Raw genomic sequence first — 18,540 nt, forward strand, 5'->3', positions numbered from 1 at the left:
TATTTCCTGTTTTATTTTGTAGCCCCGCTGTCACTGTCTTGTTTCAGCTTCTCACTTCCTGTCGTTAATTGTCTTCTCTATCCTCATGTGTTTCACCTGGTGTAATTGCCCCGGCCTTCCTGCTTTGTATTTAAGCCTCTGTTTCCCTTTGTCTGGTGTCGGGTTGTACTCGTTGTTTTCTCTACACGTCGTGAGAGATGGTTTGTTTGTTCCTGCTGTTTCGTCCAGCTTCTCCTGCTTCCTCCTTCCTTGTTCTCAGTGCGCCTTTTCGCCAGTGTTACTTTTGTTAGTGCTCTTGTTTTGTTTTTGTCTTGTTAAAGACGTTTTTATATATTAAATCCCCTTTTTGTTATAACCTCTGCATCCTGGGTCCATCTCCTCCTTCAAAACGTAACAGAACAACCCGACCAAACTATGGACCCAGCAGAGGTTAATTTATTTTTTGAAAAAGTTTATTATTTTGATTTTTTGTTGTACGAGCTGGAGGATGGAGCCCCAGACCCTGCGGAGACCCTGAGGGAGATTTTGGCAGTGGAGGCCTGGCTGAAGGATCGACCGTGGGTGAGCCACACCGTGCCATACCTCCCGGAGGTGCAGGAGAGATGGAGGAAGCTGCGCAGCCATGCTGTCCCATCCACTAACCCGTTTATGGGAACCCGTCTGGCTCGTTGTGGACCCCGCAGCCTTCAACAGAGGTCTGCAGTTGGTGGCGGAGGTCGGAGCAGTAACCCCGCATCTTTAAGGCCAGCTCGCAGGCGCCACCCTCCAGCCCCATCCGTAGTCCTGTACGCTGGAAGCGACGGAGTTTTTTGGGGACCCCGCAACCTCAAGGGGTTTCCTCTGGCGGATTGCGGACCTTGGCGAGAGGGGATCCCCAGCGGAAGCCAATCCCTCCAGCAGCAGGCTCACAGGGACCAGCCACCTCCAGTCCCGACTGGGTCGCAGTCCTCTGTTCCGCGCCTGAGGCTCTCAGCTGATGTCTCGCGTTCTCCGACGCCAGTGGTCCTCACAGCGGCGCCTGCTCCAGCACCTGCTCCAGCACCTGCTCCAGCACCTGCTCCAGTCGTTGCTCCGCGCCGGAGGCCCCCAGCTGATGTCTCTCGTTCTCCGACGTCAGTGGTCCTCACAGCGGCGTCTGCTCCAGCATCAGCTCCAGTCCCAGCTCCGCGCCGGAGGCTCCAAGCTGATTTCTCTCGTTCACCGACGTCAGTGGTCCTCTCAGCGGCGTTTGCTCCAGCATCGGCTCCAGTCCCTGCTCCGCGCCGGAGGCTTCCAGCTGATGTCTCTCGTTCTCCGACGTCAGTTGTCCTCACAGCGGCGTCTACTCCCGCACCTGCTCCGGTCCCAGCTCCACGCCGGAGGCTTCCAGCTGATGTCTCTCGTTCTCTGACGTCAGTGGTCCTCACAGCGGCGTCTGCTCCAGCATCGGCTCCAGTGCCTGCTCCGCGCCAGAGGCTCTCTGTTGACGTCCTCTGTGTTTCGGCGTCGGAGATCCTCGCGGTGCCAGCTCTGCACCCAGCTCCGCACCCAGCTTCGGTCCCTGCTCCCGTGCCTGCTCCGCGCCGGAGGCTCTCGGCTGACGTCCTCTGTGTTTCGGCGTCGGAGATCCTTGCGGTGCCAGCTCTGCACCCAGCTCCGGTCCCTGCTCCTGTGCCTGCTCCGCGCCGGAGGCCCTCGGCTGACGTCCTCTGTGTTTCGGCGTCGGAGATCCTCGCGGTGCCAGCTCTGCACCAAGCTCCGCACCCAGCTTCGGTCCCTGCTCCCGTGCCTGCTCCGCGCCGGAGGCTCTCGGCTGACGTCCTCTGTATTTCGGCGTCGGAGATCCTCGCGGTGCCAGCTCTGCACCCAGCTCCGGTCCCTGCTCCTGTGCCTGCTCCGCGCCGGAGGCCCTCGGCTAACGTCCTCTGTGTTTCGGCGTCGGAGATCCTCGCGGTGCCAGCTCCGCACCCTGCTCCCGTGCCTGCTCCGCGCCGGAGGCTCTCGGCTGACGTCCTCTGTGTTTCGGCGTCGGAGATCCTCACGGTGCCAGCTCTGCACCCAGCTCCGGTCCCTGCTCCTGGGCCTGCTCCGCGCCGGAGGCCCTTGGCTGACGTCCTCTGTGTTTCGGCGTCGGAGATCCTCGCGGTGCCAGCTCCGCACCCTGCTCCCGTGCCTGCTCCGCGCCGGAGGCTCTCGGCTGACGTCCTCTGTGTTTCGGCGTCGGAGATCCTCGCGGTGCCAGCTCCGCACCCAGCTCCTGTGCCTGCTCCGCGCCGGAGGCTCTCGGCTGACGTCCTCTGTGTTTCGGCGTCGGAGATCCTCGCGGTGCCAGCTCCGCACCCTGCTCCCGTGCCTGCTCCGCGCCGGAGGCTCTCGGCTGACGTCCTCTGTGTTTCGGCGTCGGAGATCCTCGCTGTGCCGGCTCCGCACACAGCACCTGTGCCTGCTCCGCGCCGGAGGCTCTCGGCAGACGTCCCCTGTGTTTCGGCGTCGGAGATCCTCGCGGTGCCAGCTCCAGTTCTTGCCCCACGTCCAGGGTTGAGGTCGGAGCTCTTGCCCTCTACCCCTGACTGGTCTTCGGTCCACCTGCCCGTGGAGCCCCCGTGCTGGGCTCTGGACCGCCCTCCTGAGCCTCAGAACTCTGTCCCGGAGCGGCCAAGGCGCCGCCCTCCTGGGGAGCTCCCGTGTTTGGCTCCTGACCGGCCTCCAGGTCGTCCAGCGGAGCCTCAGAACTCTGTCCCGGAGCGGCCAAGGCGCCGCCCTCCTGAGGAGCTCCCGTGTTTGGCTCCTGACCGGCCTCCAGGTCGTCCAGCTGAGCCCTTGAACTCTGTCCCTGAGCGGCCACGGCACCGCCCCCAAGAGCCTCAGAACTCTGCTCTTGTGCGGCCACGGCGCCGTCCTCCCGAGCCTCTGCGCTCAGCCCCGAAGCGGCCACGGAGCCGTCGGGTTGAGACTATGTACTTTGTCCCTGACCGGCCTCCGGGCCGTCCTCCTGAGGAGCCCCCGTGTTGCGTTCCTGTCCGGCCTCGGGGCCGTCCACCTGAGACATTATGCCAGGTTCCGAAGCGGCCACGGAGCCGTCGGTCCGAGAACCTGGGCACGTCCCGGAGTCCCTCCTCCGGTTCCCCCCTCCTCCCTCCCGATTCGGTGCTCGTTATGGACCGTCTGGGATCCGGTCCTTGAGGGGGGGGTACTGTGAGGCTCAGTCATTTATGTTTATGGTTTTCTATTTCCTGTTTTATTTTGTAGCCCCACTGTCACTGTCTTGTTTCAGCTTCTCACTTCCTGTCGTTAATTGTCTTCTCTATCCTCATGTGTTTCACCTGGTGTAATTGCCCCGGCCTTCCTGCTTTGTATTTAAGCCTCTGTTTCCCTTTGTCTGGTGTCGGGTTGTACTCGTTGTTTTCTCTACACGTCGTGAGAGATGGTTTGTTTGTTTGTTCGTTTGTTTGTTTGGTTTGTTTGCTTCCTCCTTCCTTGTTCTCAGTGCGCCTTGTCGCCAGTGTTACTTTTGTTAGTGCTCTTGTTTTGTTTTTGTCTTGTTAAAGACGTTTTTATATATTAAATCCCCTTTTTGTTATAACCTCTGCATCCTGGGTCCATCTCCTCCTTCAAACCGTAACACCCTCAAGACCAAACAGTCGGCTATAGACAACCTGCTGGGGCTCTCAGCACAGGGGGCTCTGGTCAGGTCCCGGTTTATGAACTTCTCCCAGATGGATGCCCCCTCCCAGTTCTTCTTTGGGTTGGAGCAGAAAAATGGACAAAGGAAGACCATTCACTGTTTACGAACAGGTAGCGGCTCGGAAGTCTCAGACTCGTCTGAGATCAGGAACTGTGCTACCGGTTTCTATAGAGACCTCTTTAAGAGTGAGTGGTCAAGTAATCCAGAGGTGCACAGCAGTTTTCTGAATGGTCTCCCTCAGGTTAGCAGGAACAGCAACACGGAGCTAGCTGCAGACATTACGAAGGAAGAGCTGCACAGAGCCACCATGAGCCTGCAGAGCGGCAAAGCTCCAGGGATAGACGGCCTTCCTGCTGATTTCTTTAAGTCCTTCTGGGACATCTTAGGACAGGATCTGCTCGAGGTAGTCAACGACAGTTTACAGAACAGAAGGCTACCTCTGAGCTGCAGGAGGGCCGTCATCACCCTGCTGCCGAAGAAGGGAGACCTTCAAGAGTTAAAGAACTGGAGGCCGGTCTCTCTGTTGTGCACGGATTACAAAATCCTGTCTAAAGCTCTGGCCCTCAGACTAAGGGAGGTGATGGCGTCCGTCATCCACCCTGACCAGACTTACTGTGTACCCGGCAGGCTCATAAGTGACAATGTCACTTTGATTCGAGATGTTTTGGACCTCTCCAGTTCATTGGCAATAGAGACTAGTCTTATTTCCATAGACCAGGAAAAGGCTTTTGACCGGGTTGAACACCAGTACTTATGGCAGACTCTGGCTGCTTTTGGGTTCAACCCAGGTTTTATAGCCATGATCCGGGTTTTCTATACAGACATTGCGAGTGTTCTTAAAATAAATGGTGGGCTGAGTGCTCCCTTTAACATTGGGAGAGGGGTGAGGCAGGGCTGCTCTCTCTCTCTAGGATGTTGTACTCTCTGGCCATCGAGCCTCTGCTCCATAAGCTAAGGAAGGTTTTAACAGGTGTGTTTTTCCCCCAGTGTAGTGTGTCTTTTAAAGTATCTGTGTATGCAGACGATCTAATTATACTTGTGAACACACAAAAAGACATTGATCTTTTATCTGATACCGTAAATGATTTTGGTTTTATCTCTTCTGCAAAGGTGAACTGGGGGAAGAGCGAGGCTCTGATGGTTGGAGAGAGGCTGGGGGATCGGCTCAGGCTGCCTGGAGGTCTGGCCTGGAAGAAAGGAGGACTCCAATATCACGGTGTCTTCCTGGGAGATGAGACCCACATCAAGAATAATTGGAATAATGTCCTACAAAAGGTCAAAGGCAGACTTAAAAAATGGAAGTGGCTGTTGCCCAAAATGTCTTACAGAGGCCGGACATTAATAATAAACAATCTGGTCTCATCTACCCTGTGGCACCGGCTGGCCTGTGTCGATCCTCCACCTTCTCTCCTGGCAGAGGTACAACGGGTTTTAATAGATTTCTTTTGGGGCAGGATGCACTGGATCCCACAGAGCGTTCTTTTCCTTCCTACAGAGGAGGGGGGACAGGGCCTGGTCCATCTGGCCAGCAGGGGCGCTGCCTTCCGCCTTCAGTTCTTACAGAGATTGCTGACCGGGCCAAGGGACGCTCTGTGGAGACCTCTGTCCCGGTGCATCCTGCAACATTTTAACCTTAGGCTGGATTTTAGCCTGTTTTTAATGAATGATAACAAGATAGTCTCACCATCTCTTCCTGGTTTTTATAAGAGTGTTTTTAAAGTGTGGAACCTGTTAAAAAAAGAGCGAAGGCTACAGGGGGACTCCCTGCACTGGCTGCCTGTACGGGACCATTCTAGATCCCCACCGCTGGGCACAAGGCACCCTCTCCAGACTGCTGCAGGCTGCCGGGGTCTCTACGCTGGGCCAGGTGGTGGAGCTAGCCGGTCCTGAACTGGAAGACCCCACAGGGCTGGCCAACAAACTTGGAATCCCATCAGAACGGACAATGGAGAGGGTGCTTGGCCACTGGAGGACAAGACTTGCAGACCAGGACATCTTGCTTTTAAACTCTTTTAAAGATGGGTCTATTTCCCCCAATGTGGAGGACCCTTTCCCCGCCACCTTCCTGGCACTGGATTTTAAGGACTGTTCTGGACCTCTGGTGCAGCCTGCTCGCCCGGTCTCCCTGGAGGGAGCTTCCGGGAAGAATCTCTACCGACTAATGGTAAAAACACTAAACATTCAAAAACTGAATGGACGGAAAGACACTCCTTGGAGGAGCTATTTTGCTGGAGCCCAATAGACCGGACCTCAGTGGAGGTCGCTTTACAAACCTCCACTGGGCAAGAGACACGGAGACCTCCAGTGGAGGTTGCTCCACGGCATAATAGCGGTGAACGCTTTTTTATCAATAATTAAGAACTCGGTGGAAGACAAATGCCCGTTTTGTAATGTAAAAGAAACTCTCTTTAACTGTTTTTATGAGTGTCACCGTCTGTCTGATTTGTTTCTGTTTTTACAAGTTGTTTTTACCAGTTTTAAAGAGGTTTTTAACAAGCAGGGTTTTATTCATGGTTTTAAATACACTCGCAAACAGAAACATAAAAGCCAGCTTTTAAACTTTGTTTTAGGGCAGGCTAAGATGGCCGTGTATATAACCAGGAAGAGGAAGGTAGAGCAGGACGTCCACATTGAGTCGGTCCCTGTCTGTGTCAACATGATCAAATCAAGAATATTGGTTGATTTTAGTTATTATAAAGCAGCAGGTGACCTGGACTCTTTTAATGATCTGTGGTGTTTTCAAGATGTTTTATGTTCTGTGACAGATCGAGAACTTTTGTATGCTGATTATCTTGTGTGATTTTATTTATTAATTCATAGCTAAACGTGTGTTTTAAAATAACTTATTAGGTGTTTCAATGTGTTGTGTCGACAAATAGTATCTAATAAAGTTGTTTTCAAAAATCAAATCTCTCTCTCTCGCTCTGATAAATACTTTTCGATATCGGTTCAGTAAGTGTTTGTAGCATCTCCCTTTCTCTCTCCTTTATGTAGACAATGTTGCATTCTGGTTTTAGTCTCAATGTCTGCACATTGTGGTTTACCACTCTTTTTCAACACATGTCTTTAAGGGATTTGGTTTTGTTGGTCCTGCTCTGAACTTGAAGAAATATAGTAAGATCTACAGCAAATATGAAGGTATTTCAATTCAATGTATCAGAGGTACAGGAGGTTAGCCTCCTCAGGAGGGTCCAGACAGATTCAGGAGAGTGAATGGAGGTGAAAACTATAAACTAGTAATTAAAAAAGCTCAGTTTGCAAAGTCTAAATGTGCAAAACAATACAGTACTTTTGGTGAATTTTACCATGTGCCACTATTCCAAAATTAGAAACGAGCCCCTGCGTTAGTACAGATCTTCGGTATTTGGAACCCAATTCTCTCTGTGCTTGCCATTTGGGGTTTGCATGAGAGCCTCCCCTCTTATGCTGGTAACATGACTCCATCACAGAAAACACAAAAGTATCACTTAGATACATTTTTTCCCTTTCTAAAAATAATTAAACAGTTAATGTTGATGCTTCGTGCATAACTTAGAATGAGTATTTCTTAAATTAAGGGTTAGTTGTTGTCAATACTTTATTTGATTGTAAGGATCTTTACTCATGATGATTTCCTTATCACTCTGTCAGACACACATCATACAGGTAAGACCCTTTGCGTTTGTGTACGCCTGCGCTTTAGGAGATATATGGCAGGGATATTAATCTGATCTATATGTATGTGTTTAGGCTGGGTGACTGTTGTGCATGTTGTATCCCACTTTATTGTAATATTGCTTTTGTTGTTATTTAGTTTGTTGCTGTGGCGACAACACTTTCTCCCCTTGGGATGTCTGACTAATGCGCCTGCGTGGTAGTAAGTGGTTGCGTATGCTAAATTCTAACATATCCTGCTGAGAGTAGATAGTTAACGTTTTAAGCTCAATTAGCAAGATTCTCAGAATTAGCATTAACTCTGTCTTTAATTGGTGAAAGTAGTAAACATCCCCACAGACAGATTATATCCGTTTTAGATTAGATAATGCTTAATACTTCAAAATATAAATGAGATTGTTTGAGGTGTATGTTCTCTCTGCACAAAATATAGTTTATAATTAGGGTTGGGTACCGAGAACCGGTTCCAATATGGTACCGGTTCCAATACAACCGGTACCTACCCGGACCGAAATGCAACGCAGATTTCGGTGCCTCATTTCGGTGCCTGAGCCAATTGAAAACTAAGGTCTTCGTTCCTCCCGCCTCCTCACACTTCCACTCCTTCCTTCACGGGAAGGGGCGCCTTCCGTCGGGCCCCCGCATGAGCCGGGTCGGGCTGTCGGTGGACAAACCCTTGTCTCCGGGCTGCTCGCGTAACGCGTGCGTCAGGGCTTCCGTGCAGATGTGGGAGAATCTCCTCGCGGGACCTCTCCCCGGCACTGGCTTGCCTCCGCCGGGAGCATTTCCTCCGTGGCTGTGCGCCGCGGCTGGCTCTGGGTCGGCATGGAAAGGCGGGGGGCGGGAGGAACAAAGACCACGCCAAGAAAGGTTTCTCAAAAGCGTCTGCATTTTGGGGGGAAAAAGGCGGGCCGAAGCCTCGCCTGCAACAGCCCCAGCCGCTGGGGGTCTCGGAGAGATAGAAAAAGCGACCCTCAGTCTTCAATTAGCTCAGGCACCGAAGTCAGAGTCAGGAGTCAGACTGTGTGTGTTTTGTATTTATTTTTATTTATTTAAGTATAGTGTAAACTTTTGTTAACAGTTATTATATTATTCATAATTTTAAGTTAAAAAGTGTTTTGTATTTATTCATATCTATAATCTACTTTAAACAGTTAATGTATTTGGCATAAAAAAAAGCCTTTCTTAAATGTCGTCAAGCATCGTATTGTGCACCTTTTTTTTTTTTTAAGTATCGGTTCAGGCACCGTTTAGGCACCGGTATCATTTTAAAAGTATCGGTTAAGCACCGGTATCGGATAAAAACCAAACAATACCCATCCCTATTTATAATACATGTATGTATTTTATATAAAATGATTTTTCCAATGTCTTACCGCAATGTTCTCAGGTCGTTACTTTTGAGAGAACATTATTTCGATGCCTACTGAAAATGGCAAACACTATAAACTCAAATAAACAACTTTTTTTTTTAATGTTGTTTGTGAAGGGAGACAACCAAACCTTTCATGTGTCCTGTTCAATGTGTGACGAAGACCCCACCTGAGTGTACGGATAAATGTTAAGTCTGTGTCTGTGTGATTGTATTGAACAGTGTTCTAGAAGTACTTTCCTTTAAATCAGAATACTCACCATCAGTTAGGTAAGTAGGCTCCAAGGGAACTGCAGTATGGGCCTGAAGATAAACAGATAGAAACAGACATGGACAAAATAATGTTTGAACATCGCTATGGAAACAAAGCACACATGTCATTAAAGTAGCACCTCAGGGGAGACGGTGGATTGGAGACAGATATACACACACAAACAAGCAAACCTTGCCAACCAGCAGAGGGCCACAATTAGCTGGGCAAGTGAACAATTGCTATGACTCCCACAAAAAACACATGTGCATGAAAAACTTGGAGACATTTGATGAAAACTGAAAATGTTGAATCATAGCAAAACCATCAAAGAAATTAATGAAGGTCTCTAGACCAAATGTAAATTGAATGAACAAATGAATTTAGAAAAAACCTCACTGGTTTGATTTAACTGTTCAAAGGGAAACAAAAAATCTGGCAGAAACCGTGAGTATGCAAGAGTCTAAATTAAGAATATAAAAGAATATAAAATTGGGGAGTGATGACTAAACATATTTTAACGCTGTGTCAGAGCCTACAGGTAGATGCGGAAGGTCCTGAATCAGACAGGCAAACAGGCAGCAAAACCTCTCGATGAGCTTCTGGCTTCCCCCCTGGTTCATGAACATTTGACAATTGTGCAGACTCAATTGGAGGGACGAGCAGGAGATGGTGAGGCGAGGGGAGAGATGAAGGGGGTTGAAGAAAGAGATGAAAGGGTTTGACTAAAGTTGTGAGATGCTTAGAACCTGGTGGCTGAGACTCAGATCAATAAGGTTGATGGCGTGGAGTGATGGTTGCGTAATGCATCGAAAACCTGAATAGGACTGTTGAAGCATGGTATCGTGGGTCTGTGGTGAGAAGAGAAGTCTATGATTAGTCTCTTCTTTCCGGAGAGTTTCCTGGTGGGGATGACGATAGGGCTGATGCTGTAGACTGGGAACGGGAGACTAATGAAAGGACCTATCATAAAGCCACCATTGACTTCTTTGGCTAGGAGCCTGTCCATGATGGAGTGCAAACGTGGTGGATGGACGGATGGCTGCGTCGGAGAGGGGGGGAATATGGATGGGAAAGATTCTAAGACTACTCCTTTGGTCATCGAAAAGTTTGCTGTCTGAGGGGCTGAGAACCAGCATTCCATGATGAGACAAGTTGAAATGCCTAGAAAGTCTAGGTCGAGAGAACTGTGACCGTCGTGAGAACTGAGACAAACAAGAGATAATGTTTAGTTACCTTTATGTAGGCATGCACATGTGAGTTAATAAGACATAGATGAGTGGATATGTGAGGAGGAGATGTTGAGCTGTGGTCTTGTTCCTGGAACCTCAATTATAATTAGAGATGTCACGAGTGAACGAGCTCTGATCTCACTGTGTGAGTCTCTGAGCATGTGAGAGGGGCGGGGGGCGGAGCCCCGGGGCCTGTGTGTGTCCGTGTCTGTTCAACATATGAATGGCTGCACTTTTATATCCACTGTTTTGTTGTTTTTCTATAGTACCTTTTGAAAAGATGCCTGGAAGTCTGGAATGTGTCTGGGGACACTAGTTGTTGCACTTTGACCATTAATTGCACTTTATTATGTTGTGCTATGCTCTATTGCACATGTTTTGTATGTCTTATGACATTTTTCTATTTTTAAGTTTAAGTTCATGTTTCAAGTTCAACTACATGGTATCTTAGAAAATCATTTTTTTTTTACCGTGGTATCGAAATTGGCATCGAGAATCGTGTTATTTTACTGGTATTGGCACCGATTACTGAATTTTTGGTATCGTGAGACCCCTAATTATAATAACTCAATTAACGGAGAAGCAGTTGCTGGTAACATGCAAAATTTTGATATTAGATTGGTCTCCTCTTTCTCTTCGGTTGTTTGGACCAATAATGACCTCTGCTTGGATATTTCTCAGCTGTAGAATTATTTTTATGATCCATTATTTGAGATAAGGGATGCTTTTTTCAAAAAGAAAAGAAGACTTTCGTTATCAGGACAAATATAACTCTATGGCTTTAAGTGTCATATATATAGCAGTGAAAACCAGTACTCAAAGCCTTGTGGTACTTCTTACAGAATATCTGTTTTGAAAGGAGACAAATCAGTTGTGGTGTGTCAGGTACACACACACACACACACACACACACACACACACACACACGCACACGCAGCCTTCTTACCATTTCCCATGCGGTAGGGTCATGTTTAAAGAGCGAGTGTGTTAGCTCCACAGACACTCTCTTCCTGTAGTCTGAACTCTTGTCCTCTGAAATTCGGAACAGCACTGCTGCAGCATAGGTGGCTACAGGGAGACAGTAACATAACAGTCATACAAGCATAATTCCGTAAACAGATTTTTTTTTTGTATATGTGTTTTTATTTTGCAGAAATTATGAACTGAAAGAAATCTTGTTCTGCAAAATGATTATAAAAGTCTGAATCACTTCATGAGGAAAGTTAAATAAATATAAAGCTTTACTTTCAACAAACCAAAATGAAAGAACAGAATGACTTCTTGTCAATAACACATTTTGCAACAAGTAAATGTATTAATGTATTGTAATGTAATGTAATAATAACAAAACAGTGTCACAATATATTTTACAAAAACAACCCAGGCCAGGTCTTTATGGAAGAGGACAACTTGTCAAAGAAATAAGATAATTCTCAGGATTTGGTCTTAAATAACTAACAAAGCAAAATTAACATTTTGGACACAAGGCCTGTCTCACAGTCTCAATTCGATTTCATCCCGGAAATGCTGGATTATTTCTGTGATGAGATAATCCCAAAATATATTTTTAATAATGCATTTAAGTTGTGTTTTAATTGGAACTAATGGGTCAATGAAAAACTGCCCATGACCGATTATTCTTAAGATTCTTTATTTTTTGTGAATCCTCCTAAAACAAAATCAAGAATGGACTTCTTCGATGTCATTAGACTGCTGTATTAATGTGTCATCTGATTAAAGCCCAGCATTTGGGGTACCCTGCTAAATGTAATGCAGACAGTCTGGTGGATTATCAGGATTACAAATAGTACTCAATTTGTACCCTTTCAAACTTGAACTGTGCAGATCTTGTTGAAGTTTTATGAGAGCTGGATTTTCCAATTTCACTCACTATGACTTCCAGCAGATGGCAGTCACAACTCACCATGATAAACCTTCTCAGCTTCACCATCAGCCACACAGGTGTATCTTTTCATTGAAACTAAAAAGAGAAGTGTGCTTGGCCTCAGAAAAATAAATAAATATGTTGGCTTAAATCTCTTCCATTTCAAGCCTCTTTTACTCTGGATCCTGAGACTTTTATACTTCTAGTTTTTATTAATTAAAAAGGGTTTTGTATTTGTTAGTACAAGTTCTGAAAAAGTAAACAGCATTCAAATCTATTTATTGATATATATGCAAAAAATTTCAAAATGCATATTATGTACAAGCTGTGAGTTGACATGTGATTTACCTATTCCTTCGTTGCTGGAGTGTAACAGCTCCATGAGTGGTGCTGAAGCTCCCTCTGCGTCAATGAGCTCTGCAGACTGTTTGTCCAGAGCCAACTCACACAGGACGCCCGCAGACACTCGTTTCACGTTCTCCACATAGGAGTACAGCAGCTGGGCACACACACACACACACACACACACACACACACAAACACACAAACACACATTCAGATCATTGAAAGCATTTTTAAAAAGATTAATTTTAAAAATTAACCCTAACCCAAAAAACTTTAACAACCACAGTTTCTGTATTTTAACCAAGCAGCGATCAGGCTGACATAAAGTTCTGTTTTTATTATGCTGTGTTCAATGTGATTGCATATGAAGTCAATGCAAAACATTTTCGTGTTGCCTGGCTAGTGACGTGGAAGTTATGTATAATGACTCAGCGCAACAGACACAAAGATTAAATATTCACAAACTCTGGCAGCCGTGGATATGGTATGCAGGACATTTAGTATAGTTTTGTTACTTAAATGTGCCAAAAATGTGGCTAAAGGAATGCAAATGCTGGTTCACTATATTGGATTAATTTTAAACTAGGATGACCCCTACACTGATCCCTGCTACTTATACCCCAACTTACCTCTAGTGCCATCATCCACTTGCAGAAGGCTGAGTGTGTGTGAGGGTGGAAACAAGCTGACTCCTCACCTCCATGGTGCTGATATAACATCAGCAACCTGGCATTGTCTCATAAGCATTTTGAGTTTACCTGTACAAACAGTGGTATGGTTTGCATGCTGGCGATGTCTCCTCTGTTAATTGGGTCTCTTGCTAGGATGTGGAGGGCTCCTGTGCAGCCCTCAACTATTTCCTCCATGCGAACACCATCCTGTAAACAGAGAGAGACAGAAATACAGAGGCAGAGATGTCAAGGAGAGAAATAAACCAGTTAATTACCAGTTAACATTCACAAATCTGCTAGATTTAGACAGAAATTGTTCTTTTTCACTGTTTGTTCCAATTTGGACTTCCCTACATATGAAATAAAACATGCAGCCTAATGGCACCTTTATGGCTACAGATCACATTGCACATAGTTCAAGAGAGTAATTTATGATTGGATGTGTTTTCTGAGCCTGACCTGGAAAAGTCAGTATAGATGAAAACCTGACAGGAAACAAAATACAGATTTACGTGGGATACAAAATACAAGATACAACTTGAGATCACTGGACTGGCAGTGTAAAAGGCTTATTTTCCCGTCGTTCTTAATTGAGTGTAAGCTTAAAGACATTGACAATGTGTAATCCTAATGGTGTTAATGTATTTTCGTTGTAATTCTGGTTTTCTATTCTACACAGAGCCTCAACCATTGTATTCATTATGGTCAATGATATGTATTTATATGGCGCTTTTTTAGTCTTGACGACCACTTAGGTGTCACGATGGGGTCCAAGCACCAAAAGACTCTCCTCTGTCCCTCCTGATTGAAAATTGAAATAACTGAATAACAAAATATAACTATTTCTGTCTTATATACACATATTTAAATAGATATGGAGGAATTTTCCTCGGTCATAAATAGAAGTGAAGTTACCTACCGTTGTCAAAACATCCACAATAAAGTTTGTGTTTCTTTTTCACATAGTTTAGCTCAAGAGTTTAGCCATCAGCATCACCATGGCATCATTACCATTTAAAATAGTCCTTCCCTTCAATGTGTTGCAGGTTAAAAACTTTAACCGCACAATGTAGGTCAGCAATGTGCATAACATTTATAATAATCTTATCTGCAGTAGAATGTTCAAACAGTGATTGCTTGTGTGGCTTTCTGTTACCTCCTGTGCCTCATGACTGAGCTGCCAGGGGAATTTTGGTGTGTGTTTGTGTGTGTGTGTGTGTGTGTGTGTGTGTGTGTGTGTGTGTGTGTGTGTGTGTGTGACTCCAGACCTGGTATGTCTGCTGTGTCGAGGAGGCGTGTCTCTGCGTGTCTTGGTGAGCCTTCAGTAGCAGGTTGACCAATCGAGGAATAGCACCTGCCTCCCTCATTGGCGCTTGATTGGCTGGGCACAGTGCCAGGTTCCGGATCAAACCAACTGTGGCCTGAGGAAAGAAGAAGGATCAAAGAGCTTTCTCAACAGGATGTTCCACACTGTATGTGGGTCAGCTTTAAAGGCATCATTGGATGTGATCCTCCAAAAGGCAGTGCTACCTCCCGTTTGGAACCCCAGCAAACTGCACTCATGTTTACCAACCAGTATGTGATGCTTTATATAAAATGGAAGCACAGGGAAGAGAGGGAAAAGATCCAACCATTTTCTATGGAGGGAATGCTCACTTGCTGCCCAGGAGACAGCTGGGTCCTCTCCCAGCATATGGGCTGAATCACTGCTACACCAGTAAAGTGTTCAGACAAGTTCAGATCTTACTTTTCAAGCACAAGCAAAGTCTATAAACCTGCACATATTTGCAATTTTACTGATGTGGGGAACAGCATTCGTAAAAAGGGCACACTGTGAAAATTCTTGAAATGTAAATTTCAATTGCACTCATGATGAGAATGGGTTTATGTGAAGCTGTCTGGTGCACAGCCTTGTTTTTAGGACCAAATTAAATTCATTAACTAAATCTTACTAGTTACTTTCTTCTCTCATCCTCATTCTCATTTCTCAATCTTCTTTGTTTATGGATATTCGCTGAAAACATGTCTCCATTAAATCAGTGGATACACATTGTTGCATACATGTGCTGTGATGTTGGACACTTGTAGTGACACTAATATATCAAAAACTAAATTGTGACTTTTGGATAAGCAGCTGCAGCAGTCCAATGATGCCTTAATTCCCAACAACAAAGTTATCTAATAACGTTTGGCTCAAATCCTGTGCTTATACGGTCAGTGAAATTGTTGTAAATGTGTTTGGACGTCCACTCTGAAGCTGCAGGAATGGTGTCATCTGTGAGAGTTTATGAGTCCATTGAAAATAATATTGTTATATGTGGTAGGACAGGACATAGTCAAACGTTACACCCGAGCCCGTTCACTCCGCTCTGCATCTGCCAATCTGTTGTTGCTCCCTCACTGCGAGCTAATCACTCATCAAAATCCCGACTGTTTGCTGTCCTGGCTCCTAAATGGTGGAATGAGCTCCCCTTGGACATCCGGGCATCAGAAAGCTGACACATCTTCCTGTGCAAACTAAAAACACACCTCTTCTGACAATACCTTGAATATAATTTAAACTAACAATTTAGTTGCACTTAAATGGCACTCTGTAGTTTTGCTTTTCTGAAGTAATTGTATTTTCTTGATTCTTGTTGTTTTGGGTTTGTACCCTCTTTTTGTTTAAGAGTAGGCTCAAAACCTTCCTTTTTGATAAAGCTTATAGTTAGAGCTAATTAGTGCGGCAGAACGTTACTTGTCCTATGTTCTAAAATAGGAAGCGCATAGTTTAAAAAGGCATAGAGGTATTGATGGCTGATCTACTGAGTGGGCCACATGGTTTTCATCGTACTATCATACAAACCAGTAGCCAGTCAGATTTACCTTGAGCCTCAGTGTAGCCTCAAGTTCGGCCTGTATCATTGTATCATTGATTACAAGGCAAAAAACCCTGATGACGCTAAGACACAAAGGGAATTTATGACACATGACTAATGGAGCTTCTCTTTCCAGCTTCTCCTTCCTCTTCTCCATTCCTATTACATCGAAGTAAGTCATATCTCATCAGTACATGTTACTGACTTGACCCCTTCCCCGAGTTCCTTTGCTTTATTGCCCGCAGATCCAGGGCCTCTGTGGCCGCACCATGGATTACGATTGTGGATCGCGCATCAGAGGTCCAAATGGTGGATCCAGTATGGCTTTAATCCTGATGATGTTTACCTACACCTGACATCTATTGCACTTCTGTCAGTCCTGGGAGAGGGATCCCTCACATGTGGCTCTCTCTGAGGTTTCTACGTATTTTTACCCTGTTAAAAGGGTTTTTAGTAGTTTTTCCTTACTCTTGCTGAGGGTTAAGGACAGCGGATGTCACACCATGTTAAAGCCCTATGAGACGAATTGTAATATGTGAATATGGGCTATACAAATACAATTTGATTGATTGATTGATGATGGAGTGCACTTATTGTAAGTCACTTTGGACAAAGTGTCAGCTAAATGTAAAATGCTTATCCGGGGTCGGGTCGCGGGGGGAGCAGCTCAAGCAGGGGGCCCCAGACTTCCCTTTCCCGGGCCACATTGACCAACTCTGATGGGGGGATCCCGAGGCGTTCCCAGGCCAGTGTTGAGATATAATCTCTCCACCTAGTCCTGGGTCTTCCCCGAGGTCTCCTCCCCACTGGACGTGCCTGAAACACCTCCCAAGGAAGGCGCCCAGTGGGCATCCTTTTTTTTTTTTTTTTTTTTGTTCAGTAATTTCTTCTTTAATTTGGAAACAATGAGAGAGCAATGCAGTTCAACCACCCACAGTCAAGGGCCTGGTCGTATCTGGAAAGCAGCTTCACAGTTACTCTGGCAACACGCTGTCCCACCTTAATGACTACAGACCCAGTGGGCATCCTTACCAGATGCCCGAACCACCTCAGCTGACTCCTTTCTAAGTAAAGGAGCAGCGGCTCTAATCCGAGTTCCTCACGGATGGCTGAGCTTCTCACCCTATCCCTAAGGGAGACGCCAGCCACCCTTCTGAGAAAACTCATCTCGGCCGCTTGTACCCGCGATCTCGTCCTTTCGGTCATCACCCAGCCCTCATGACCATAGGTGAGGATAGGAACGAAGATCGACCGGTAGATCGAGAGCTTTGCCTTGCGGCTCAGCTCTCTTTTCGTTACAACGGTGCGGTAAAGCGAACGCAATACCGCCCCCGCTGCTCCGGTTCTCCGGCCAATCTCACGCCATAGTACCCTCACTCGCGAACAAGACCCTGAGGTACTTGAACTCCTTCACTTGGGCTAAGGACTCATTTCCTACCCGGAGTAAGCAATCCATCGGTTTCCTGCTAAGAGTCATGGCCTCAGATTTAGCGGTGCTGATCCTCATCCCAGCCGCTTCACACTCGGCCGCCAGCCGATCCAGTGAGTGCTGAAGGTCACAGGCCGATGATCCAATGAGGACCACGTCATCTGCAAAAAGCAGTGACGAGATCCTCAGACCACCGAACTGCAACCCCTCCCCACCACGACTACGCCTCGATATCCTGTCCATGTATATCACAAACAGGATTGGTGACAAGGCGCAGCCCTGGCGGAGACCAGCTCCCACTGAGAACGAAACTGACTGGCTGCCGAGGACGCGAACACAGCTCTCGCTTTGGGAGTACAGGGATTGGATGGCCCTGAGGATAGACCCCCTTACCCCATACTCCCGCAGCACCTCCCATAGTTTCTCCCAGGGGACCCGGTCATACGCCTTCTCCAGATCCACAAAACACATGTAGACCGGATGGGCATACTCCCAGGCCCCCTCCAGGATCCTTGCGAGAGTGAAGAGCTGGTCCGTAGTTCCACGTCCGGGGCGAAAACCGCATTGTTCCTCTTCAATCTGAGGTTCGACGATCGGCCGAACCCTCCTTTCCAGCACCTTGGTAATTGGCACACACTCTCTGGTCCCCCTTTTTGAACAGGGGAACCACCAACCCGGTTTGCCACTCCTTTGGCACTGTACCCGACTCCCACGCGATGTTGAATAGGCGTGTCAACCATGACAGCCCCTCAACACCCAGAGCCTTTAGCATTTCTGGCTGGATCTCATCAATCCCTGGGGCTTTGCCACTGCGGAGATGTTTGACTACCTCAGTGACCTCCACCAGGGAAATTGACGACGAAACACCATCAACTTCGAGCTCTGCCTCCAACATAGAGGGCGTGTTATTCGGATTCAGGAGTTCCTCAAAGTGTTCCTTCCAACGTCCGACGACCTCCTCAGTTGAGGTCAACAGAGTCCCATCCTTACTGTACACAGCTTGGATGGTTCCCCTTTTCCCCCTCCTGAGGTGCCGGATAGTCTTCCAGAAACACTTTGGTGCCGACCGAAAGTCCTTCTCCATGGCCTCTCCGAACTTCTCCCACACCCGCTGCTTAGCCTCCGACACGGCAGCAGCTGCAGCCCTTCGGGCCTGTCGGTACCCTGCAACCGAGTCAGG

General features: G+C 47.1%; 1 protein-coding gene across 1 annotated transcript in view; it reads right to left on the reverse strand.

The window, feature by feature from the left end:
* The window catches only part of jupb (junction plakoglobin b), a 57,195-nt gene that overhangs the window by 7,740 nt on the left and 30,915 nt on the right, over nt 1–18,540 (reverse strand). The window contains exons 10-14 of the mRNA XM_053444445.1: nt 14,342–14,494; nt 13,161–13,280; nt 12,406–12,556; nt 11,119–11,240; nt 8,951–8,993 (exon numbers count right to left, since the gene is read on the reverse strand). Coding sequence (XP_053300420.1) covers nt 8,951–8,993; nt 11,119–11,240; nt 12,406–12,556; nt 13,161–13,280; nt 14,342–14,494 — 589 coding nt within the window. The remainder of the gene's footprint in view (nt 1–8,950; nt 8,994–11,118; nt 11,241–12,405; nt 12,557–13,160; nt 13,281–14,341; nt 14,495–18,540) is intronic.

The sequence above is a fragment of the Pleuronectes platessa genome, chromosome 16 (genome assembly GCF_947347685.1).
Source record: "Pleuronectes platessa chromosome 16, fPlePla1.1, whole genome shotgun sequence".
Lineage (NCBI taxonomy): Eukaryota > Metazoa > Chordata > Actinopteri > Pleuronectiformes > Pleuronectidae > Pleuronectes > Pleuronectes platessa.